We start from the raw sequence: 26105 nt of genomic DNA, 5'->3' as shown, positions 1-26105 counted from the left end.
CGGCATCAGCATTTCGTTGGCTTGAGGAAGGAGGACGCTGTCCACCAATCTTAGTATGTGTCAGCTCCTTCATATCTATGAGCCATCCTTAAGTCAAACATTTTTAACCCAGGGACAGGCTGTAGGTAATTCTGGAAGCCAAATTAACCTGATGCTTTTTGATCATTTCTGTTTTTAGATGGCCAATCATTGTTTGTGATGGTGGCAAATATCTGTAGCTCAGGTGTAGGATGAGGGTGGAGGTCCGTTCTCCAAGCTTGTGGGTTGGTTTCCAAACGTTTCATTACCAGGCTAAGTAACATCTTCAGCGGCGTTTAGGGAACCTGCTAACGAAATGTTCAGAAACCAACCCACAAGCTTGGAGAGTGAACCTCCGCCCTTCAATCTTTGTGTCTCCAAATCTTGAACTGCAAGTCGCATCAACCTCTCTACTCTGTCTGGTTGGCTGGGGCCTGATGGGTTCTACCCATTCCCTGCATCTTTTGGAAGTATGGCCAGAGGAGGAGGATGATTATGGGAACTCTAGTTCAACAACTTTATCAGGGCTTTGACATCTACCCTGTTTCCCTGAAAATAGGACCCAACCGGAAAATAAGTCCTAGCATGATTTATTAGGATGCTTGTAATATAAGCCCTAACCCCAAAATAAGCCTCAGTTAAGATTATCAGACAGATGGGTGCATCTGTATTAAATGTACTGTATTTCCCCCAAAATAAGACCTAACCAGAAAATAAGACCTAATGTGTCTTTCGGAGCAAAAATTAATATAGGACCCGTTCTTATTTTCGGGGAAACATGGTATAGTAGAAGACCCTAAAGAACTGAATGCATGCAATATGAATTTGTCATCGTCAAGATACTTCAAGCTCTTCTGAATCAAGTGGTTACAAAGCACTTGTTGCTGGAGAAGGGTAGTATAAAAATCAAATAAAATAAATAATAAAATAAAAGTTCTCTGTGTGCGCTCCTACCCTCTGGAATGAGTTACCCACCGAGCTCTGGACAGCGCCTGATCTCCGCTCCTTCCGTCGAGGCCTAAAGACTTGGCTATGTCAACAAATGGGCTGAGTTCTGATTCTGGGGTTTTATTATTTATTATTTTGATTTTAATTGGTTTTAATTAGATTCTTCTTTTATCATTGTATGTTTTTAGCTTGTGTTCGCCGCCCTGAGTCCCTTGGGAGAAGGGCAGCATATAAATATGTGTTAAATAAATAAATAAAAAGTTACAAACCTTGCATTTTGCAATCCTGTTGTGCATGGACCAGTGTGTTTGCATTGTCAATGTGGGCAGTAACTGTACAGGAACCTTCTTGCTGGAAAAGGAAAAAAATATATATGAGAAGGCTAAACTGTGCATTTTATCAAGCAGCTCCTTTGTTTCACTCAGTTTTTCCAGATGGCATCCCTGTGAGTATGACTGGCACAAAGTACGAGCTCATGCACAGAATACATATCCCCTATTCCAGATAACTTGCACCCACAGAGAAGGCCTTTTGCTATATGCACATGGCATCAGATTATCTTGGCCTCTACCATTCTGCAGGATATAGGGAAAAGCTTTCATCTCTTCAAATCTTGAGGCAGAATTCTTTTAACAAACTGAGTTTTTTAATCTTGCTAATCCTGACATGGCCCATATTGCTGATGCTGATCTATCTCAAAGGAAGTAATGGAATATTTTTCCATTATTTGTATTTCTCTGTGTTTTTCCAGGTCTTACTATCATAAATGGAGAGAGAGAGGGAGGAAGGGAGGGAGAGAGAGAGAGAGATAATCTCTATCTATCATCCATCTATCATCTATCTATCCATCCATCTATCTCTATTGCAATAGCACTTACTTATATGTCGCTTCACAGTGCTTTACAGCCTTCTCTAAGCAGTTTATAGAGTCAGCATATTGCCCCCAACAATCTGGGTCCTCATTTTAGCCACCTCGGAAGGATGGAAGGCTGAATCTACCTTGAGCCTGGTAAAATTCGATCCGCCAAATTGCAGTCAGCCAGCAGAAGTAGCCTGCAGTACTGCACTCTAACCACTGCGCCATCATGGCTCATCTATCTATCTATCATCTATCTATCTATCTATCTATTTATCTATCTATCTATCTATCTATCTATCTATCTATCTATCTATCATCTATCTATCTATCTATCTATCTATCTATCTATCTATCTATCTCTAATCTGTCATCTATCTATCTCTATCTCTATCTATCTATCTATCTATCTATCTATCTATCTATCATCTATCTATCTATCTATCTATCTATCTATCTATCTATCTATCTATCTATCTGCTATCTATCTCCATCTAATCTGTCATCTATCTTTATCTACTTAGCCTAGGAATATGATATAAAAGAAGTTAACTTACACCTTCAGGAAGGTGTCTACATGCTGGGCTCAAATCTAGAAATTCACTCTTGGAACAATTTGTTTCTTTTATCGAATATTCCAAATTGTAATTCCATCCATTAACCACCTGCAAGAAATTTAAGAGAAGTTGCACAGAACAAGTATCTTGTTAAGAGAAAAGAAATTACAATGGTACCTTGGGACTCAACTGTTTTGAAACTCATTGAATTTTGGTACTCAACGCATTTTGACAAGAAAATTTTGTCCCGGTACTTGACATTTGTTTGGTACTCAACGTGGAAGCTAGAACTTGTTGGTGTCAGTTGCCTCGTGACTCACTACTCCTTCCAGCCAAAACAAAGGTGACACGTTAGTCATGCAGTAACTCTTACTCTGTGCATATCTCCAAGATATGCACAGAGTGGTGCGCTTCAAGGTTTTGGTCACCACTTTTAGAGCGCTCCATGGCTCGGGACCTGGTTACTTACGGGACCGCCTGCTACCACAAACAGCCTCCCACCGGCCAGTACGCTCTCATAGAGAGGGGCTCCTCTGGGTGCCGTCAGCCAAACAGTGTTGACTGGCAGCCCCTAGGGGGAGGGCCTTCTCTGTGGGGGCACCTACTATCTGGAACGAGCTCCCCACCCCGGAGATACGGAGGATCCCGGATCTGTGCACTTTCCGTTGCGCTCTCAAGTCCTTTTTATTCCACCAAGCTGGCCTGGCCTAATTTTTTTCCCTTTTTTCTTTGTTCTTTTTACAATATACATTTTAATCTGTTTTAAATTATTGGGGTGTTTTAAATTTGTCTTGGGCCAAATTGTTTAATTCGGTTTTATTCTGCTTTTAAATTTTGTATTTATGTGTTTTACTTTGTGGCTGTTCACCGCCCTGAGTCCTTTGGGAGTAGGGCGGTATATAAATCTAATAAAAAAATAAACTAAAATAAAAAGATCCCTTCCAATTCTGTTATTCTATTCTATTCTAAATACTTAAAAACAACTTAAAAGTCAGTGTAGTTTTATCTTAGCATCTGTGATCATTTTGTGTATTTTTGTGCTTCTTTCCCTCATCGGTACAAGTGAATAGAATAGAGCTGGAAGGGACCTTGGAGGTCTTCTAGTCCAGCCTCCTGCTCAAGTAGGAGAACCTATACCATTTCAGATAAGTGACTGTCTAGTCCAGTGATGGCTAACCTTTTTGCTGTCGTGTGCCAAAAGCGGGGGGAGCACAGGGGGTCGCACACATGCATGCCCACACCCATAATTCAATGCACACCCCCACGCATGGACGTGTGACTCCCCGTGCTCCCCCCGCTTTTGGCACGTGATGGCATGGTGGGCCCGGTAGGCTCGTTTTTCACTCTCCCCAGGCTCTAGAGCCTTTCTAGGAGCCTGGGGAGGGCGAAAACAGCCTCCCCCCCCCGAAGGCCCTCTGGAGGCTGGAAATGGCCCTTTTGCCAACGACCAGTGGGAAACGGGCCATTTCCAGCCTCTAGAGGGCCTCCCCAGACTCCTAGAAAGACTCTGGAGCCTGGGGAGAGCAAAAAACGGGCCTTCCCCACCCACCCCCAGAGGGCTTCTGGAGGCTGGAAACAGCCTGTTTCCCAACTTCTGGTGGGCCCGAAGGTGGAGCTGAACTAGGGCAATGCTTGCGTGCCCACCAATATGGCTCCGTGTGCCACCTGTAGCATGCGTGCTATAGGTTCACCATCATGGGTCTAGTCCCTTCTTAAAAACCTCCAGTGAGGGAGCGCCCATGATTTTTGAAGGCAACTTCTGTTCCACTGGTTAGTTGTCCTCACTGTTAGGAAGTTTCTCCTTAATTCCAGGTTGCTTCTCTTTTTGGTTAGTTTCCATCCATTGTTTCTTGTCCTGCCCTCAGGTGCTTTGGAGAATAATTTGACCCCTTCTTCTTTGTGGCAGCCCACAAGCACGGGTAAAGTGAAGTTTTTTTTAAATTTAATCTAAATATTTCTTGTGAATGAAGGCGAATATATGTGTCCCAGGATAATGTTGCAGGATCTAATCTGGGTCGGTCATTGGGACAAGAGGTTAAGTCTTCCGAGCTTTCAGACTCGTGCTGAAGCCTGGTGTATGATATTTATAGTGCCTGTTGTATATGGCTTTTTAGATGTTGATTGGGGTGTATTGATGGCTGACTTTTAAATTGTTTTTAAGTATTTAGAATAGAATAACAGAGTTGGAAGGGACCTTGGAGGTCTTCTAGTCCAACCACCTGCTCAGGCAGGAAACCCTGCACCACTTCAGACACATGGTTGTCTAATCTCTTCTTAAAAACTTCTCATGTAAAGTAGGGATGAAATGTAAAATTTGTTACTACCGGTTCTGTGGGCGTGGCTTGGTGGTGGTGGTGGTAATGTGACTGGGTGGGCGTGGCCAATGTTTTTTTTTAACTTTTCAAAGCATTTTTTCTGCAAATGCAAAAAAATGCAAAAAATGAATTTTTTAAAAAGCCTCTCTGACGATCCCAGCTGAGTTGTTTGATCGTCAGATAATTTTTTAAAAGCCTATATGATGATCAGGCAACTCAGCTGGGATCGTCAGAGAGACTTTTAAAGCATTTTTTTCTGCAACCTCTTCCGGGGAAGAGGTGGTTAAAAAAATGCTTTGAAAAGCCTCTGACGATCCCAGCTGTGTTGCCTGATCGTCAGAGGCTTTTCAAAGCATTTTTTAAACCACCTTTTCCCCGGAAGAGGTTGCAGAAAAAAATGCTTTGAAAAGCCTCTGAGGATCCCAGCTGAGCCGCGCGATCATCAGAGGCTTTTTTTTTTTTTTTACTTTTAAAAGCATTTTTTTTGACGGAAGAAGTTGTAGAAAAAATGCTTTTAAAAGTAAAAAAAAAAGCCTCTGATGATCGTGCGGCTCAGCTGGGCATGTGGCGGGGGGGGGGGCGCAGGGATTTTTGCTACCGGTTCTCTGAACCATCTGCCGCCATCGCTACTGGATTGGGTGATCCGGTCCAAATCGGGAGCATTTCACCCCTGATGTAAAGTAATGATATACAGTCCTATCTTTTTATGTATTGCCTTAAAAATGTGCATTGTTTTTTGTTTGGGAACACATGATATTTATTTATATTATTCCGTATAGGAAAAATTTGCTTGGTACTCATCGTTTTTGGTACTCATCGCACCTCCCAGAAACAATTAATGACAAGTATCGAGGTACCACTGTAGTTTAAATAAAACCGCACAGACTACTATCAGAATTATATTTATAATTTGTCTGTTTTGCCAACATTTGACTGGGCTGTTGTTGTTTTTTTTAAACAAGTGAAGGTTTCACAAACATACCCAAGGGGAGGACATTCCACGTTTTCAGATTTAACTATAAATCCATCCAAATCACCTAATTCTGGAAAATTAAAATGGGGCATTATTGCAACATATACCGACCAATATATACATATACCAACATATACCACCGTGAGGGATGTGGTGGCTCAGTGGCTAAGACGCCGAGCTTGTTGATCGAAAGATCGGCAGTTCAGCAGTTCGAATCCCTAGTGCCGCGTAACGGGGTGAGCTCCCGTTACTTGTCCCAGCTTCTGCCAACCTAGCATTTCGAAAGCACGTAAAAAATGCAAGTAGAAAAATAGGGACCACCTCTGGTGGGAAGGTAACAGCGTTCCGTGCGCCTTTGGCGTTTAGTTACATGACCATGGAGAAGTCTTTGGATGGCGCTGGCTCTTTGGCTTTGAAACGGAGATGAGCACCGCCCCCTAGAGACGGGAATGATTAGCACATATGTGCAAGGGAAACCTTTACCTTTACCTTATACCAACCTGACGGGTCGCTTTTTTCATTTCTTTAACTTCGAATAAGGCAGATTGTTGACTCTGATTGTTAAATTGCCGTATGGTGAATCTCACAATAGGAAGCACTTCCAAACTCTTAGGATCTATGGGATGCCAGCACCCCAGGCAATTTGCAAAAGATTGTACTACGTTCTCCTCTCCTGAAAGCAAGCCAACCATAAATTAGAAAAAGGGAAACAAAAGCAAAGAAATTAAAAGTGAAAGTAACATGGAAATTACTGCAGCACTCAGAACACAAACAGGTAAAGGTCAGAGATTAAAGAAAGGCCAAGGAATGAAAAGAGTAGTTTAGGAAAGGATGAGCGATATGGGGCAATTCAGTGGTGAAATCCAAATTTTTTTACTGCTGGTTCTGTGGGTGTGGCTTGGTGGGCATGGTGTGGCTTGGTGGGCGTGGCTTGGTGGGCATGGCAGGGGAAGGATACTGTAAAATCCCCATTCCCTTCCCACTCCTGGGGGAAGGATATTGCAAAATCCCCATTCCCACCCAATCTGGGACCAGCCAGAGGTGGTATTTGCTGGTTCTCCGAACTACTCAAAATTTCTGCTACAGGTTCTCCAGAACCTGCTGGATTTCACCCCTGGGGCAATTCACCTTTAGAGAAATTAATGGTACACAAACAATTATATCGTACGTTGCCTTTCAACACTGAGGTTTATTACGTCTAATCTTTGCACATATGGTAGTGTGGAAAGCCCCCCCCCCAAACAATGAAATATTTTGGGAAATATTAAAAAAAAGGCAGAATATTATATTTCCCTAAATGGAGAAACATGCTCTTAAAGACTGAAATCAGCCCCCAAGCCTTTCTTAATAGCCCATAGTAGATGCCAGCACTTAAGGAGGTAAAGAGTTTATTGAAAGAAGGAACCAACTATCTAGATAGCTCTATTCATAAGCAAAGCAAATACTGCAGGCGGAAATCAATTCAAGACAGGATATTTCAAAACTCCTTGCAGCAAGGTTTGACAACTAACAAAGGCGGAATGGTAGGATTAGAACAAGCAGTCCCTCACCCAAGATCCAGCATAGGATGAAAGCCATTAGCCACAATAGGAATTTATTTATTTTATTTATTTAACTTATATGCTGCCCTATCTCCAATGGACTCAGGGCGGCTCACAACAATAAAATCCACAATAACCACAGTGCAAAGTTAAAATACCCAATTAAACCAGATAAAAATTAAAAAACCCATATAAAACCCCTCAGTCCAGGCCGGGAGACTTGAATAACCAAGTTTTTAATTCGCGGCAGAAAGTGCGAAGGTCAGGAGCCAGCCGGAGCCCCAAGGGGAGTTGCCCAACACCCTTTCAGAACACAAGGCCCTTCATTGCACCCCCTCCCAGAAGAGTTCCAACTTCAAAGTCACAGAAACCTCTGCTTCCCACACCAGATAACTGCGTAGATTGTGAGGATCTAAGTGACAGTAAGGTGGGAGACTTATCACCTGCTATGCTTCAAATGTTGCTGCAAAATTTAACTTTTTTTCCACGTTGTAGTATCTGGGCTGAACCATGAACTTGTTCAAATTCATGGTTTTCCTGAATTTTAAAATCTTATACTCCGAAAAATGCGGTAATTCTATAGACGGTTCGGACTATAAGACGCACCTACCTTTTTGGGGGGAGGAAAACAAGAAAAAAAAAATCTGCCTCTGCCTCTGCTGCTGCCTCCCAGCAATTTGCCTCGTTGCAGCAAACAGCAAACAGCCTGCTTTAGTTTCATTTTCAGCACATCCTGATTAGCACAAGGAAAAAAAAAAATCTGCCTCACAGCAATTTGCCTCCTTGTAGCAAACAGCGGAGGCCCTCGCCAACGGCAATCCCTGCAGCCTGAAACAGCTGAGGGTCGGGAGGCCGATCCAACCAACAATCAACTGCTTGTGCTAATCAGGCTGTGCTGAAGCTGAAATGGGCTGTTTGCTGTTTGCTGCAAGGAGGTAAATTGCTTGCAGGCAGAAGCCAAAGGATGGGAACCAGCGGGTGGGCGGGGCTACATTCGGTGTATAAGACGCACCCAAATTTTCACCCTCTTTCAGGGGGGAAAAAGTGTATCTTATACTCCGAAAAATACGGTAATAGCTGATCAAATCTCTAACAGAGTTGGAGAGAAGGGATGGAGAAGATGTCCTAATTGTCCCTTTTTTTAATCCAAGCACAAAGAGGAATTTTTGTAGAGGCAGAAGTGCATTTTTTGGGTCATTTTTGAATTTTAACTTTGAAAACACAATATCCTGGCCACTGAATGCTGCTGACAGCTAGGTGTCACCATTACATTGGGAACATGTTTTAAACCACAAAGTTTTTTTTTTTTAAAAAAGCAAACCCTGCCTTTTTATTTTAAAAAGTTTAGTTCAATGATGTCGCTTAACAATCTGAGATGCACCTGCACAGACATTTTGCACAGGGATTGCTGGAGAAGGACTAACTCTCGTGACTGAATTCACCAACATATATTACAAATCTTTAGAACTGATAGATGGAAAGAAACAGAATAACACAGTTGGAACCTGCTGGATTTCACCCCTGCCCTATGTGCTGTGGTTGGCACAGCTCTATTTTTTTTCCCATTTTTAATTTGGTCAGCAGAACAATGACTTTAGTGCAGCCAAAATACAATGTTCCACAAAGCTGGATTGATTTCTGCATTGAAAAGTGGAGCCTGTTTGTGTGTGGAAAGTGAAGGAGTTGTGACTGAAAATCTCATTTCTTTTTCACCCATCTCCATTAGTCCAAGTTTTGGAGAAAAAGTTTAGCTATGATAAGCAAGGGTGTGTGTTTAGAATAGAATAGAATAACAGAGTTGGAAGGGATCTTGCTTGGAGGTCTTCTAGTCCAATCCCCTGCTTAGGCAGGAAACCTTATTTGGAGAAGAACATCTAGCACAACTTACATTAGCTTTTTAAAAAATTGTTGTTTAAGGGTATTTGGGTTGATTAAGTTGAGAAAGGAGGAAAGGCATTAAGGGAAAAGACATTTGTTGTGCTCTCTAAAATCCCTCATCACTAAAATTGAACTTACTTTTCCCATGGGAATTTTATGGAGTAATATCTTAATGTAGGAATTTTTGGAGAATGATAAAGGGCTGAATGGTTTAAAAGACTTAACTTTAAACCATTTGGTTGTTTTATTGTTGTTCAAAAATCCTAAACAGTTTTTCTCCATTCTATTTCAACAATATGCAATTCCTTATTTGGCAAGCGAGCAATCCACTTCTTAAATGTCACCTGGCCCACAATGTACTAAGTTACACAACGGAAAACGAAGGTGGAGTTACTCTAGTATCACCCTTTCCTGATTTTTTTTCCTTTCACAAGTATTGGTTTAAATCAGATCACTGATTTTCCCTCACCCCCTCCATTATCATCAAGAGTAGGATAGGAAAATGGTTATATATCTATATCTATATCTATATCTATATCTATATCTATATCTATATCTATATCTATATCTATATCTATATCTATATCTATATCTATATCTATATCTATATCTATCTCTATCTATCTATCTATCTATCTATCTATCTATCTATCTATCTATCTCTTAAAATTTACTTACCTGGGCCAAATTTGCAATTCTGTGATATTGACTCTTGTGAGGCAATATCAATGATAGCTGTACAGTTTCCATAATCCTGTGACAGAAGAAAAGAGAGACATCAGTTGAGCTCTTATGTGTTCAGTGGGACATCACAGGAGTTGCCAAGGAGTTGTGTATATTCACTTTCCACTGTTAAGAAGTAGAATTCATCACATTTCATAGCTTTTTGATATTGTTTGATAATCTGTCAAGGGGTTGGTAGTGCTGCCTATACTTAAATACAGGTAGTCCTTGACTTATGACCACAACTGAGCCCAAAATTTCTCTTGTTAAATGAGACATTTGTTAAGTGACTTTTGCCCCATTTATGACCTTTCTTGCCTTGGTTGTTAAGTGAATCACAGCAGTTGATAAGTTAGTAACCCGGTTATTAAGTAAATCTGGCTTCAGAAGGTTGCAAAAAGTGATCACATGATTTTAGGACACAGCAATGGTCATAAAATACATCTGAATTTTGATCATATGATTATGGGGAATGCTGGAAAGGTCATAACTGTGAAAAATGATCATTAGTCGCTTTTTTTCAATGCAGTTGTAACTTTGAACGGTCTCTGTTAAAAGTCGAGGACTTTTGTTGTAAGTCGAGGACTTCTTGTATTGCAGTTAAGATCCTATATTTTTTTATAATGTGTGATGGAACGCATGCAGATAGATCTCTGGGGAGACCAATAAAGCATCGTATTTTCTCAGTTGGGTAGATGGCAATCTTCATTTGTTATCATATCATTTGGCTGTGCCTAGTGGAATAGACAGATAGATGATGATAGATAGATAGATAGATAGATAGATAGATAGATAGATAGATAGATAGATGGAAAGATAGATAGATAGATAGATAGATAGATAGATAGATAGATAGATGGAAAGATAGGTAGATAGATAGATAGATAGATAGATAGATAGATAGATAGATAGATGGAAAGATAGATAGATAGATAGATAGATAGATAGATAGATAGATAGATAGATAGATAGATAGATAGTGTTGTGGCCTGCTAGCTGCCAACAGAGCTTGTGGCAGACTTGAACAATGAGGAGGTTGGGGAGGAACTTGGGCCAGCTCTGGAGTCTGGGGAAGGCTCTGATGGATGTGTCAGACGCAGAGATAGAGCCAGGGCCGTCTGACATTTCCCAGCCACCGGAGAGGCAGCTGCCTTTGGAGGCTGAGACAAGTGGGGAGGAAGAACAGCTGGGGCCTGTTCCAGATGCATGTATGCCCAGAGCTGTTAGGAGAGGAGAACAATTGAGGGCAAGGAGTTGACTTGGGAAGCAAGGCACACATCGATGCTGAATGTCCCCTCCCTGGCTGGGGAATAAATAGAAGGAAAGGGGAGTGGTGGTCATAGAAGACAACAGTTCGGATTTCTGAAAATTTTGCTCATTGCCTTTCGTGCCTCAGAGACTGCTTGCCAGAATATAATTTGCAGGCTGGGAGCTCACGGCCTGGCAATTATCGCAAGGAACTTGTCAGGTCTGTTACTGCAGTTAACTCTTTGAAGGACTATTGCCTGGACTTTTTGGTGTGTAAATGCCATTAATTCACAGGAGATAAATAAAGAGGGTTTTTTTGTGACAAGGAGTCTGTTTCTTGTTTCTGCTAAGGCTGGGTCAGAACAGATAGAATTTAAATAAAGAAGCTCCTAATGTAATTCTAACTCAATAACTTTCAACCTTGTCTGAAGTCACCCCTCATCCTAGATTCCAGCCAAGATATCTAAATTTTTCCCACCCAAATCCGATAGAAATCTCTTCTTTCTTTCTATTGGCCTTTAAGGGTCAGGTGACACCACCTGGGCACAAAAGGTGGGGTTATTTTTTAATGGGCCAACTGTTCCCCTCAATAGTCACATGACAATATAGGCCAAATTGGCGGCTTTGAGGAATATGGGCTTCCGCTCCCAGAATTCCTCCGCTAGCTTATTAGCAAGAGAACTCTGGGAGTTGAAGTCCACATGTCTGAAAACTGCTAAGAAATCTACCTAATAGTACCCAACCTTGAGGCTGGTGCCAAAATGCAATTTCTCCACAAGACTATTTTAATGACATCTTTTGTCTCGTTGCATATGGTGATCCTAGCAGCACTATATACCGTACATCTCTCTCTTTCTTCTTGCTGTCCACCATGAACCTCTTTCTGGTCACTTCAAAGGAGGAAGAATGAATACTTACTCCTCCTGAAAAATCACAGTTTTGCCAAGGCTTGTCCGCAGCAATTGGACACGTGGTTTCTCTTACTTGATAGATGACATGGAATTTTTTATCTGCCTGAAAAGAGTATTTACATGAGTGCTGTTGCAATTTCATTTATTTATTTAATAAATCGATACGGCCGCCCATCTCAAATACACGATTCTGAGTGTCTAACAGTTAAAACAACACAGGAATAAAGTGAAGCCCAACCAATGATTAAACATATAAATAACATAATTTATCTCAAAGTTGCATTTTTATTTTGATGGCCATTCCACCTGTAATGGTCCATGTCCTAGTAATGTTCTGCCCCAGCTACGGATTCCAAAGAACGCAGCACACACAAAGTCTGTACAAACCTTAATTTACTAAATTAAATCAGTCTTTTTCAAATAAAGGCTGTTAATTAACTTTCTTAACAGCCTACAAGAATCCAAAGAATAAATAATTGTAATCTTACTATGGTTGGCAGAAAGCCCAGAAGCAATTTGCAGGAAACTGATAAGAGAACTAAGATCAGGATGCGAAGGAGAGTGAATGAAGTTGTTCCCTGCAAATTGCCTCAGTCGTCGTACGTCCTTAAATAGGCTAAGGGAGTGGCCAATTAGCCCCAAGCCTTACTCTCGAGAAGACCTCCTCCTGAGGAGCCACTTCTGCCTTTTGGCAGCTCTGCGTGCCCGTGCATCGAGAAGAGGCTCCTCCTCTTCTTCCTCTTCACTTATGGGAGCTTCTGGAGGTTCTGAAGGCCCTGGCTGAATCCCCGCCTCTGGCACCACATCTTCTCCAGCCTCCTCATTGTCTGACTTGAGTACCAGCTGCACAGGCTGCTGGCGCAGCACCACACCAGCCTCTTCACTGTCGGAATCAGCTACTAGCTGCACAGGCCGCTGACAGGCCACAACAAGTAATGAGAAAAATCTGCCAATGTTCTTCTATGTTTCTACAGCATACAGATGCAGTTTAACAGAGTTGGAAGGGACCTTATAGGTCATCTAGTCCAACCCTTTGCTCAGCAGGAGACCCTACACCGTTTCTGACAAATGGCAGTCCAATCTCCTCTTGAAAGTCCCAAGTGATGGAGCTCCAAAGAACCTCAAAGAAATACTTAAAGTTATATCAACCCAGGTAGTCCTCAACATGCAACCATTCCGTTAGCAATGGTTCGAAGTTACAATGGCATTGAAAAGGTGACTTCCAACTGGTCCTCATACTTATGACTGTCACAGCATCACCACAGTTGTATGATCAAAATTTGGGCGCTTGGCAACCAGCATGTATTTCTCATATCATCTTGGGCTGATGTGATCAGCATTTTTGACCTTCCCAGCTGACTTCTAACAAGCAAAGTCAATGGGTGGTGGTGGTGCTAGATTTGCTTAATGACTGCAGTGATTTGCTTAACAACCATGGCAAAAAAAGGTTGTAAATTCGGGTATGACTGTCTTAACAACCGCCTTGCGGAATGTAAATTGAGGATTACCTGTATGTAAAACTATTCAACACCATCGACAATGCTGCTACCCTACAAAGAGACCTTGACTATGTGACAGAATGGTCAAACAATTGGCAACTCCAAATCTCAACCAACAAATGCTCTGTCTTACACATTGGCAAAAAAAAATCAGAACACAAAATACAAGCTGGGCGGATACGACCTTGTAGACGATCCTCACTCTGTCAAGGACCTTGGAATACTGATCTCTAATGATTTAAGTGCCAGAGCTCACTGTAACAGCATTGCCAAAAAGGCATTAAGAGTTGTTATCCTAATCTTGTGTAGCTTCTTCTACGGTAATGTACTGCGAACTAGGGCATACAAAACTTTTGCTAGACCAATTCTTGAATACAGCTCATCTGTCTGGAACCCGCACTGCATATTGGACATGAATACAATTGAACAAGTCCAGAGATATTTAACAAGAAGAGTCCTCCACTCTTCTGCTCGCAACGGAATACCTTATGCCACCAGATTTGAAATTTTGGGCTTAGACAACTTAGAACTTCGCCGCCTTGAGTCCGACCTATGCATAGTACATAAAATTATCTGCTATAATGGCCTACCTGTCAATGAATACTTCAGCTTCAACCACAAGAATACACGAGCACACAATACATACAAACTTAAGGTAAACTGCTCCAAACTCGATTGCAGAAAATATGACTTCAGCAACAGAGTGGTCAATACCTGGAATGCACTACCTGACTCTGTGGTTTCTTCTCCAAAACCCCAAAACTTTAACCTTAGACTGTCTACTGTCAACCTCACCCCATTCCTAAAAGGTCTGTAAGGGCCGTGCATAAGCGCACCAGCGTGCCTATCGCCCCTGTCCTACTGTCCCCATTTACTCGTATCCATATCATGTATTCATAATCATGTTTATATTTATATCTGTCATCTAATACATGCTTGATGAAATAAGCAAGTAAGTAAGTAAGTAAGTAAGTAAGTAAGTAAGTAAGTATAGAGCTGGGAAGCACTTTGGATTCAGAGAAGAAAAAGTGTTTTCCTAGGATTGTGTGAGCACCCTCCCCTGATGCAATATGATCCCAGAAAAGGACTCATTTGATTTAGGAAGTTGTCCACAGTGGCTCTATGTCTGCACCCACAACGTCTCAGGACTTCTTCCCCGTGGAATCCAAGCAAACCTTCATTCCCTAAATATTATATACCTGTAGGGCGGGCATGCAGTGGCTCAGTGGTCAAGGACACTGAGCTTGTCAGCTGGCCGACAGCCCAAGTTCGAGACCTGAGTGCCTTGCAACAGGCGAGCTCCTGTTACTTGCTCCAACCCCTGCCCACCTAGCATCTGGAAAGCATGCAAAATGTGAGTAGATCAATAGGTACCCCTTTGGTGGGAAAAGTAACAGCATTTTGTGGTTTTTGTCCCATGGTGTGGGTTGCAGCATATTGTCATGTTAGCCATATGACCCTGGAGCCAGTGTTGTTGGCTCCCTCGGCTAAGAAACAAAGATGAACACTACCCCAAAGATAACTCAAAGATGAGTTAGATACGATTGGACAGGGAAACTTTTACCTTTATATCTGTAGGATCCTAGATTTAAAAAGTGTTCTTCAGCTTTAATTAAGGAAACCCTTATTTTGGTTGACTATTTTTCCACACAAAACAACAAAGTCAGCAAAAGCAGTTTAGGGCTAGCTCTCTTGATGATCTGCTGTTTTTTTCAGAGTAGAAATCAGTGGTGGGTTGCTCCCGGTTCGCCCTGGTTTGGGCGAACCAGTAGTGACGGTGGTGGGAGGCTCTGCCCACCCGCCTAGACGTCATCAAAAACGCTCTGCGCAAAGCGAGTGCGCCCGCCTGCCCGCTACTGATAGCGAACCGGTAGCCCCGGGATTTGAAACCCACTACTGGTAGAAATGTACTATTTTTACAACTCCCATGTAGGTAGAACTGCTACAATCCAAACAGAAGTTTTTATACCTTTATTGCTGCTTTGGAGACAAAAATGCATGCTGGCTGGGGAATTCTGGGAGTCCAAATCCAACCTCTTAAAGTTGTCAAGGTAGAGAAATCTGGATAAACTCGTCTTAAAGCTAACTAACTTTGCAATGATCACGGCAGCTTCAAGAATCAAAAACATTATTGGAGTCAAAATCCTTGCAGGTGTCTGCTGTGCCGCAAAACAGTCCTTTTAAGAGGCTTAGCCAATTTCGTTGTATACATGACCAGACCACCCCAATGATGCCCTTGATGGGATGTCCCGCTGTCTGGAGGCCGTGCGGGTCTGGATGGGGAGAAACAGGCTCAGACTCAACCCTTCCAAGACCAAGTGGCTGTGGCTTCCGGCGTCACGGTATTTATTTATTTATTTATTTATTTATTTATTTATTTATTTATTTATTTATTTATTTATTTATTGAATTTCTATACCGCCCTACTCCCGAAGGACTCAGGGCGGTGTACAGCCATAAAATAAAACACATAAATATACAAAATTTAAAATCAAATAAAATGAATTAAATAAATTTGGCTGAATTAATACCCATAATTTAAAATACCCATAATTTTAAAATACATTAAAAAATTTAAAATTTACACTTAAAAGGGAGAAGATTTAGGCGAGGCCCGCTTGATGAAATAAAAGCGTCTTCAACTCGCAGCGGAAGGTGCGCAGATCCGGAATCCTCCGTATCTCTGGGGGGAGCTCATTCCAGATCGTTGGTGCCCCCACAGAGAAGGCTCTCCCCCTAGGGGCCGACAGCTGACATTGTTTGGCCGACGGCACCTGGAGGAGCCCCTCTCTGTGGGAGCGTACTGGTCGGTGGGAGGCTGTTGGTGGTAGTAGGCGGTCCCGTAAATAACCAGGTCCTAAGCCATGGAGCACTTTAAAGGTGGTAACCAGAACCTTGAAGCGCAGGAGAGGTGTTACATGGGAGCTCCATGTTGCTCCCATAACCACCCGCGCGGCCGCACTCTGCGCCAGTTGGAGCCTCCGGGTGCACCTCAAGGGGAGCCCCATGTAGAGAGCATTACAATAGTCCAGGCGAGAGGTGACGAGGGCATGAGTGACTGTGCGTAACAAGTCCCGATCTAGAAAGGGACGTAACTGGCGAATCAGGCGAACCTGATAAAAAATCCTCCCGGTCACGGCCGTCAAGTGCTCTTCTAAAGACAGCCGTGAGTCCAGGAGGACGCCCAAGTTACAAACCCTTTCCGTGGGGGCCAATGATTCGCCCCCAATAGCCAGCGATGGCGCCAGCTGACTATATTGGGACGTCGGAAACCACAGCCACTCGGTCTTGGATGGGTTGAGCCTGAGCCCGTTTCTCCCCATCCAGATCCGTACGGCCTCCAGGCACTGGGACATCACTTCAAGGGCATCGTTGGGGTGATCCGGGGTGGAGATGTACAGCTGGGTGTCGTCAGCGTACAGATGGTACTTCACCCCGGTATAGTCAGCTGGTGCCATTGTTGACTATTGGGGGTGAATCTTTGCCCCCCACAGAGAAGGCTCACAATCAGGGTGTCCTCCTGGATGCACGGCTGTCTTTAGAAGAGCACATGACGGCCGTGGCCAGGGGGGCTTTTTATCAGGTTCTCCTGATCTGCCAGTTGCTTCCCTTTCTAGACCGGGATGCCCTACACACGGTCACTCATGCCCTTGTCACCTGCTGTCTGGACTTCTGTAATGCTCTCTACATGGGGCTCCCCTTGAAGAGCACTCAGAGGCTCCAACTGGTCCAGAATGCTGCCGCGCGGGTGGTTATAGGCGCAACTCATTGCGCCCATGTAACACCCCTCCTGCACGAGCTGCACTGGCTCCCAGTATTTGTATTTGTATTTGTATTTATTGAATTTGTATACCGCCCTACTCCCGAAGGACTCAGGGCGGTGAACAGCCATAAAAATAAAACATGGAAATACAAAATTTAAAATAGAGATAAAACAAATTAAATAAATTTGGCTGAACCATATTTAAAACCCCAATAATTTAAAACCAAATTTAAAGTTCCCATTTAAAAGCGGAGAAGTTTAGGTCAGGCCGGCTTGCTGGAATAGGAACGTCTTAAGCGTGCGACGGAAGGTACGCAGATCCGGAATCCTCCGTATCTCGGGGGGGAGCTCGTTCCAGATAGTAGGTGCCCCCACAGAGAAGGCTCTCCCCCTGGGGGCTGCCAGTCGACATTGTTTGGCCGACGGCACCCGGAGGAGCCCCTCTCTATGGGAGCGTACTGGTCGGTGGGAGGCTATTGGTGGTAGCAAGCGGTCCCGTAGATAACCAGGTCCTAAGCCATGGAGCGCTCTAAAGGTGATAACCAAAACCTTGAAGCGCACTCGGAAGACCACCGGGAGCCAGTGCAGCTCGCGCAGGAGGGGCGTTACATGGGAGCGCCACGTCGCTCCCATCACCACCCGCGCAGCTGCACTCTGCGCCAGTTGGAGCCTCCGAGTGCTCCTCGAGGGGAGCCCCATGTAGAGAGCGTTACAGTAGTCCAGACGGGAGGTGACGAGGGCATGAGTGACCGTGCGTAACGAGTCCCGATCCAGAAAGGGACGCAACTGGCGGATCAGGCGAACCTGATGAAAAATCCTCCCGGTCACGGCCGTCAAGTGCTCTTCTAAAGACAGCCGTGAATCCAGGAGGACACCCAAGTTGTGAGCCCTCTCCGTGGGGGCCAATGCTTCGCTCCCAATAGTCAGCGATGGCACCAGCTGACTATATCGGGACGTCGGAAACCACAGCCACTCGGTCTTGGATGGGTTGAGTCTGAGCCTGTTTCTCCCCATCCAGTTCCGTACGGCCTCCAGGCACCGGGACATCACTTCAAGGGCATCGTTGGGGTGGTCTGGGGTGGAGATGTACAGCTGGGTGTTGTCAGCGTACTGATGGTACTCCACCCCGAAACCACGGATGATCTCGCCCAGCGGCTTCACATAAATGTTGAACAAAAGGGGCGAGAGGACCGATCCTTGTGGCACCCCACATATAAGGGGCCTCGGGGTCGACCTCTGCCCCCCTGTCAACACAGACTGCGACCGGTCGGAGAGAAAGGAGGAGAACCACCGTAGTACGGTGCCTCCCACCCCCAACCCTTCCAACCGGTGCAGCATGATACCATGGTCAATGGTATCAAAAGCTGCTGAGAGATCTAATGATCTCTAATGATCTTCCAGGTGCAATTCAAGGTGTTGGTTACCACCTTTAAAGCACTCCATGGCATAGGACCAGGGTATTTACGGGACCGCCTTCTGCCACCAATAGTCTCCCACCGACCAGTTCGCTCCCACAGAGAGGGACTCCTCAGGGTGCCGTCAGCCAAATTATGCCGGTTGGCGACACCCAGAGGAGAGCCTTCCCAGTGGGAGCTCCTGCCCTTTGGAATGAACTGCCCCCAGAAATACGTACAATCTCTGACCTCCGGGTTTTTCGCTGTGCCCTCAAGATCCTACTGTTCGGACAGGCGGGGCTGTCTATTTAAATGGTTTTTAAATTGGAGTTTTAACTTGGGGTTTTAAATTTTGGCCGAAACTGTTTAATTGATTTTAATTACTTTTAATGATGATGTCTGTATATTTATGTTTTTAAATTGGCTGTACACCGCCCTGAGTCCTTCAGGAGAAGGGCGGTATATAAATAAAATTAACATTAACATTAACATTAACATGTACAATGACAATAAAGGCTGTACTATTATGAAGGCAAATCAAGTTGAAATCCAAAGCAAACTTTCAGTAAATGTCTAACTGATCAAATATTTAACCTCTGTAAACATCGCCTGATTTTTGCTTGGACAACATGAAAGTCAGAGGTAGGAATGCATTGCCTATTTGTAACATCTACTGCTTTAATCCAAAGATAAATGGCATGACTCCATTTTGCCCACTGAGTACAATCCAAGGACTGAGCCACAGAAAGGGGGAAGTGCTGGAGTGGGACCAGGGCAAAAATATATAATCCAATTAAATTTAAGTTAAATTAGGTGTATGCAACTCCTCTGATCAATCCCCATGTTCATGCCTAGATACATAGGGTTTATCATGTTGAGCTACTTCTCACAATACCCTAAACCACAAAGAATTCAACCTCAGTTTTGCTTTGATGGCCATCCAATTGGATTCCGTAGATAGATATATAAGAAGTATTAATAGTGGATGGTCTGGTGGCGCAGCAGACTAAAGCACTGTTATTAACATCAGCTGCCTGCAATTACCGCAAGTTCAAATCTCACCAGGCTCAAGGTTGACTCAGGCTTCCATCCTTTCTAAAGTAGGTAAAATGAGGACCCAGATTGTGGGGGCAATAAGCTGACTTTGTATAAATATACAAAAGAATGAAGGCTATTGCTTAACGCATTGTAAGCCACCCTGAGTCTCCGGAGAAGGGCAGCATATAAATCAAATAAAAATAAATAAAAAATATTGCAGTGAGGGTGAACCTATGATAAACATGTCAAAAGTGACATGCCACAAAGTGTTTATAAATGCCCGACGGCTATTCTTGAAAGCATGCTCTACACTCTTGCGATTTTGGGGCCATGTGAGAATGAGGTGTGCTCTTGTATAGTTTTTGGACCTACTGGAAATTGCATGAGAGGGCCGTGCTTCCCTGTGGTTTTTGGAGGCTGCAGAGGCCACAAAAGAGCATTCTCTGAAATTGCTTCAAGAATGACATCCCAAAGGTGCTTTTTCAAAAGGCAACTAGACTTTCTTTTTTCCTTGAAGATGTTTCGCTTCTCATCCCAAAAGCTTCTTCAGTTCTCCACCATTCAGTCAGAACTGAAAAAGCTTCTTGGATGAGAACTGAAACGTCTTCAAGGAATAAGAAAGTTCAGTGGCCTTTTGAAAAAGCACCTTTGCGACTACCATGCCTTCTCTGTGGGGGCACCAGCCCTCTGGAATGAGCAGCCCCTAGAAGTCCGTTTTAGCTCCAACCTGCGTACCTTTCGCCGCGCCTTGAAGACTCTTCTGTTCCAGCAAGCCGGGCTGGCCTAATACGAATTTTATAATGGGTGTATGTGTGTTTTAATTTGTGGGCCAAATTTTTTATATATTTGATTTTAATTGGTTTTAAATTTTGTAAATCTATGTGTTTTAATATGGCTGTACACCACCTTGAGTCCTCCGGGAGAAGGGCAGTATAGAAATCTAATAAATAATAATAAAAAATAATAGTGCAGAAACAGGGATCAATGTTAACGTTGCCAAAATTCAAATTTATGGAAATCCAAGTTAGACAATGTTAAATGGAAACTGCCAAATGGTTGCATCTATTATGTTTTTTGTTTTTTTTAAAAATTTGATTTATATGCCGCCCTTCTCCGGAGACTCAGGGCGGCTTACAATGCGTTAAGCAATAGCCTTCATCCTTTTGTATATTTATACAAAGTCAGCTTATTGCCCCCACAAACTGGGTCCTCAATTTACCTACCTTAGAAAGGATGGAAGGCTGAGTCAACCTTGAGCCTGGTGAGATTCAAACCTGCAGTAATTGCAGGCAGTTGGTCTTAATAACCAGCTTAATAACAGGGTGCCTTAGACCACTGTACTACCAAGGCTCTTGTTTTGTATGACAAAGCAGCAGAATTGGGAAGGTTGCTCTCCAAAAATGTGAGACTACAGCTCCAATAATTCCCCACTCAACGTACTTGAAAGTACCACCATACCTCTGAAAGTTGTTTGAAGAATTGGAAGAATTTCCCCCTTCCCGAAACAAAGTTCTTGTAAATAAAATAATTGGTTGGAATGCAAAGCCCCTGAGAGCTTCTGGAATTACAAAGAGCTGAATTATAGTAGTTTTAGATTATTTGAGGAAGGGTCCGCTTTGTGTCATTAAAATGCTCATTCAAGCAGAAAGGGGCAATTTTTTTGGTGTGGGGGGGAATGGGATTTCAAAAAACCCAAAATCGAACAAACGAAACACTGTAAAGATGACTCCTTGCCGTGCATGTAATGATTTTTCTTTCTTTCTGTTAAATTAAACATTAAATCTGAGGAAAACTCTCAGATGACTACTATTCAACGTCATACAATGGTACTGATGGTGCACTCTTGTGCAAGTCCCCAACTACAAAATTCCCGTTAATTAGCTTTTTTGACGTTCTGGTTGTTACCAAATTTACTTACTATTCTGTGGGCATGAAGGACGACATTGAGAGCAAATTTATTTCCTTGAGTTCTCTCTTCATTAAGTTCTTTTATTGCTCTAGCCACAGCTTCAAAAACTTCTGGGTCATCACAGCTCACTTCATCTTGGACAAGACCGGCTTGGCAAAGTCCAATGCTGAGGACTAGCAGAATGAAGACTTCCATAGCCAGGTGACAGAAGCTTCTTTGAGCTTCTGATGAGCGTGGAAAGGAGAGAAAGAGCTTCAAGATAACTGGTGAGGTATGTCTTCCTAGCAGATACCAGAGAACTCAAAGTAAACAAAGCTATTTCATGGCCTCAAGTCATATAAGCCGTGTAAACAACCTTTGTGGTTTATTTAAGCCCCAAACTTTTTTTTAAAAAAAACCAAGTTTATTCACCTGCAGTTCACAATGCAAGTTGGCACTTTACAATCTCAAAGTCAGAACATACAGTTTTGATGGTAGGTCACGTTGGGTAAATTCAAGGATATTTTCCAGAATGTTAACGCAGGGGGTCCTTGATTTATGACTACAACTGAGCCCAAAACATTTGTTTCTAAGCAGTTGCTAAATTGAGTTTTAGCCCATTTTACAATCTTTCTTGCCACAATAGGTTGAGTAAATCACCCCAGTTGTTAAGTTAGCAACATGGTTGTTAAGTGAGCCTTGCTTCTTCATTGACTTTGTTGTCAGAATGTCACAAAAGCAGATCATGTAACTAGGGGTGGGATTCAACCGGTTCAGACCAGTTCGGGCGAACCGGATGTTAATTTTAATCTGGTTCGCCAAACCGGTAGTTGCAAGGACTGGCTGACTCCGCCAACCTTGCCCCTCCCCTCCCAGGAGTCTCCACGCAGCCTGTTTTGGATTCCAGATAAGTGCAGGACCCACGCAGAGGTTCTGGGAGGGTGAAAAACAGGCCTACTGGAAGTACCAGAAATCTGGGCCCATTTCCGGCCTCTGGAGCCCGGGGGAGACCGTTTTTGCCCTCCTGAAGGCTCAAGGAAAGCCTCTAGAGCCTGGGGAGGGTGAAAACACTCCCCCGACTGTGATGCAGGAAGCCGTCTAGGCCATGCCCCCATGGCCACGCCCACCCAGCAAGCGGGCAGAGAAACGGTTGCTAAAATTTTTCAATCCCACCTCTACACATGACCCCAGGACATTGTAACTGAGTCTGCCATTGTAACTATAGAGCATTGTGACTTTAGAGACAGATAGCAAATTGTATATTATATTCTTGTATAGCGCCATCTCCTGTAGATCTATAGGAAGAAACCCTTTGCTGTATGTGATTTTTCTTCACTTCAGATTTGTCTTCCATTCATTATCTACAACTATTTTACGGAGAAACTCAAAAATACACCCACAATACATTCTTTTTTCAAAGAAGAAATCAAATAGGTTTTTCAGTCAAAAGCGTTATCAAATCCTTGAAGCCTTTAACATATACAGTACTAATTCAGTGGTGGGTTTCAAAATTTTTTACTACCGGTTCTGTGGGTGTGGCTTGGTGGGCATGGCATGGCTTGGTGGGCGTGGCAGGGGAAGGATACTGCAAAATTCCCTTTTCCTCCTGATCAGATGGGACTTGGGAGGCAGAGAATAGATGGTGGTGGGGCCAGTCAGAATTTTTGCTACCGGTTCTCCGAACTACTCAAAATTTCTGCTACCGGTTCTCCAGAACTGGTCAGAACCTGCTGAAACCCACCTCTAGTTTGAGACTATTAAGAGCACATTGATTGTTTCTGTTTCTATTTAGAAAAGTGTATTATTCAGGAAAACAATGTATGCATTTGGGTTCTATTAGGAAAAATAATGTCAAAAGTGCATATGAGAGCCAAATTATGTGTGTTGCATATTTGGAGACTAGTACCAAATATACCAAAATATACGCACATTTTAGTGGAGACTTTTTATAAGATTCCTAACACATCAAATACAGTATGACAGTTTTGCTGGTGCAGGATTTCTGTGAGATTTTCCTGTCATAAACATGCTTGCAGGCTTGGAAATACGAGCCTTGCTCAATAACTGACAGTGCCAGAGCTGTGAAAAATGATCTGCAGGGAAGGCTGATCTCTTTCTCAAATCAGAGTCCATGCATCATCCGAAACAAAGAATGTTGTCTTTTGAGATGGCCCCTGATAAACACGCCAAACACCTGGCACATCTGTTGTCCAAGTTACGGACAGTCATTCTGTCAGGCTTGACCCAGCTAGATCCCTAGAAAAGAAAGACCCTCAACTCCATTGGATTGAACATATAAATTCTATATGTTCTTTCACTAAGGATTAATGGTTGTAAACAAAGCAAGGCTAGAACTAAAGTTCCCATACAAAACGTTGCAACATTTTCCCCTTCTCCCCATCCCTCCTCCCCTTGACCGGTCTGTCTTTGTCCAATGATGTTCCGTGTAGGTGTTTTGGGAACCGCTCGGATGTTTGGTGTTGCTTGGTGCAATTCACATTCCTTTCCTAGGCTCGCCAGCCTTGAAGGCTGGAATCTACTGGTTCTCACACTTCTGGTTTCCCTCAGGACTGTCTCTCCACCCCCCCACCCCTCTCTACTTTATTTTTATTATTATTATTTATTTAATTTGTATACCGCCCTTCTCCAACAGGACTCAGGGCGGTGAACAACCACGGTAAAAATACAACATATAAAATTTAAAAACAATTTAAAAAACATTAAATAATTTTGGCCATCAATTTAAAATACCCCAATTAAAACCAATTATAAATTTAAAACTGTAAGGATGGGGTCAAGCCAGCCCGGCTAGATGGAATAGATGTGTTTTCAGGGCCCGACGAAAATTCTGGCGGTCTGGTATCGTGCGTATCTCTGGGGGTAGGTTGTTCCAGAGAGCAGGTGCCGCCACAGAGAAGGCTCTCCCCCTGGGGGTCGCCAGCCAACATTGTCTGGCTGACGGAACCCTGAGGAGGCCCTCTCTGTGTGAGCGAACTGGCCGGTGGGAGGCTAAGAAGCCCTCTCTGGACCCAGCTGTTTTACCAAATTATCGTCCAGTTTCCAACCTTCGCTTCTTGGCGAAGGTTGTTGAGAGTGTGGTTGCGCGACAGCTCCCGCAGTACCTGGATGAAACCGTCTATCTAGATCCGTTCCAGTCCGGCTTCAGGCCCGGGTACAGCACGGAAACGGCATTGGTCGCGTTGGTTGATGATCTCTGGAGGGCTCGGGACAGAGGTTGTTCCTCTGTTCTGGTCCTATTAGACCTCTCAGCGGCTTTTGATACCATCGACCATGGTATCATGCTGCGCCGGTTGGAGGGGTTAGGAGTGGGAGGCACTGTTTTACGGTGGTTCTCCTCCTATCTCTCCGACCGGTCGCAGTCTGTGTTGGCTGGAGGGCAGAGGTCGACCTCAAGGCACTTGGTTTGTGGGGTGCCACAAGGGTCGGTCCTCTCGCCTCTCCTGTTCAACATTTATGTGAAGCCGCTGGGCGAGATCATCCGTGGTTTTGGGGTGCAGTGCCATCTGTACGCTGATGACACCCAGCTGTACATCTCCACCCCAGACCACCCCAACGATGCCCTTGAAGTGATGTCCCGGTGCCTGGAGGCGGTGCGGGTCTGGATGGGGAGGAACAGGCTCCGACTCAATCCCTCCAAGACTGAGTGGCTGTGGCTGCCGGCGTCCCGATATAGTCAGCTGGTGCCATCGCTGACTATTGGGGGCGAGACATTGGCCCCCACAGAGAGGGCGCGTAACTTGGGTGTCCTCCTGGACGCACGGCTGTCTTTAGAAGAGCATTTGACGGCCGTGGCCAGGGGGGCTTTCTATCAGGTTCGCCTGATACGCCAGTTGCGCCCCTTTCTGGATTGGGACTCCCTATGCACGGTCACTCATGCCCTCGTTACTTCCCGCCTCGACTACTGTAACACTCTCTACATGGGGCTCCCCTTGAGGAGCACCCGGAGGCTCCAACTGGTGCAGAATGCGGCCGCGCGGGTACTTATGGGGGCGACATGGCGCTCCCACGTGACACCTCTCCTGCGCGAGAGGTGGCTTCACGGTGGTCTTCCGAGTGCGCTTCAAGGTGTTGGTTCTCATCTTCAAAGCGCTCCATGGCTTAGGACCCAGTTATTTACGAGACCACCTTCTGCCTCCGATAACCTCCCACCGGCCAACACGCTCCCACAGAGAGGGTCTCCTCGGGGTGCCATCTGTCAGGCAATGTCGGCTGGCGACCCCCCGGGGAAGAGCCTTCTCTGTAGGGGCACCCGCCCTCTGGAATGAGCTACCCCCAGGGATACGACTAATCCCGGACCTCCGGACTTTCCGCCGGGCCCTGAAGACTTTTTTATTTCAGCAAGCCGGGCTGGGTTAAAATTTTTAATTGGGTGAATTTTATGGGTAACGGGGTTTTAAATTGGAGTAGCCTAAGATAATTTAATTTTGTTTTAATATATTTTAATATTTGTATTGTGTGTTTTTACTTCTGGCTGTTTACCGCCCCAAGTCCTTCGGGAGAGGGGGCGGTATAAAAATTTAATAAATAAATAAAT

The 26105-nt window shown here is 44.0% G+C and overlaps 1 protein-coding gene across 1 annotated transcript in view; it reads right to left on the bottom strand.

The window, feature by feature from the left end:
• Window positions 1-21886, bottom strand: part of KNG1 (kininogen 1) — a 32649-nt gene extending 10763 nt beyond the window's left edge. The window contains exons 1-6 of the mRNA XM_070945223.1: window positions 21581-21886; window positions 11976-12071; window positions 9765-9840; window positions 6168-6340; window positions 2380-2487; window positions 1236-1317 (exon numbers count right to left, since the gene is read on the bottom strand). Of these exons, the coding sequence (XP_070801324.1) occupies window positions 1236-1317; window positions 2380-2487; window positions 6168-6340; window positions 9765-9840; window positions 11976-12071; window positions 21581-21766 (721 nt within the window). The 5' untranslated portion in view covers window positions 21767-21886. The remainder of the gene's footprint in view (window positions 1-1235; window positions 1318-2379; window positions 2488-6167; window positions 6341-9764; window positions 9841-11975; window positions 12072-21580) is intronic.
• Between the last annotated feature and the right edge of the window lie 4219 nt (window positions 21887-26105).

Source organism: Pituophis catenifer, unplaced genomic scaffold (assembly GCF_029215685.1).
Source record: "Pituophis catenifer annectens isolate HBS135680 unplaced genomic scaffold, rPitCat1.0.hap2 SCAF_6, whole genome shotgun sequence".
Lineage (NCBI taxonomy): Eukaryota > Metazoa > Chordata > Lepidosauria > Squamata > Colubridae > Pituophis > Pituophis catenifer.
The sequence above is the reverse complement of the archived record's forward strand: the minus strand, read 5'-3'. Positions and strand labels throughout refer to the sequence as shown.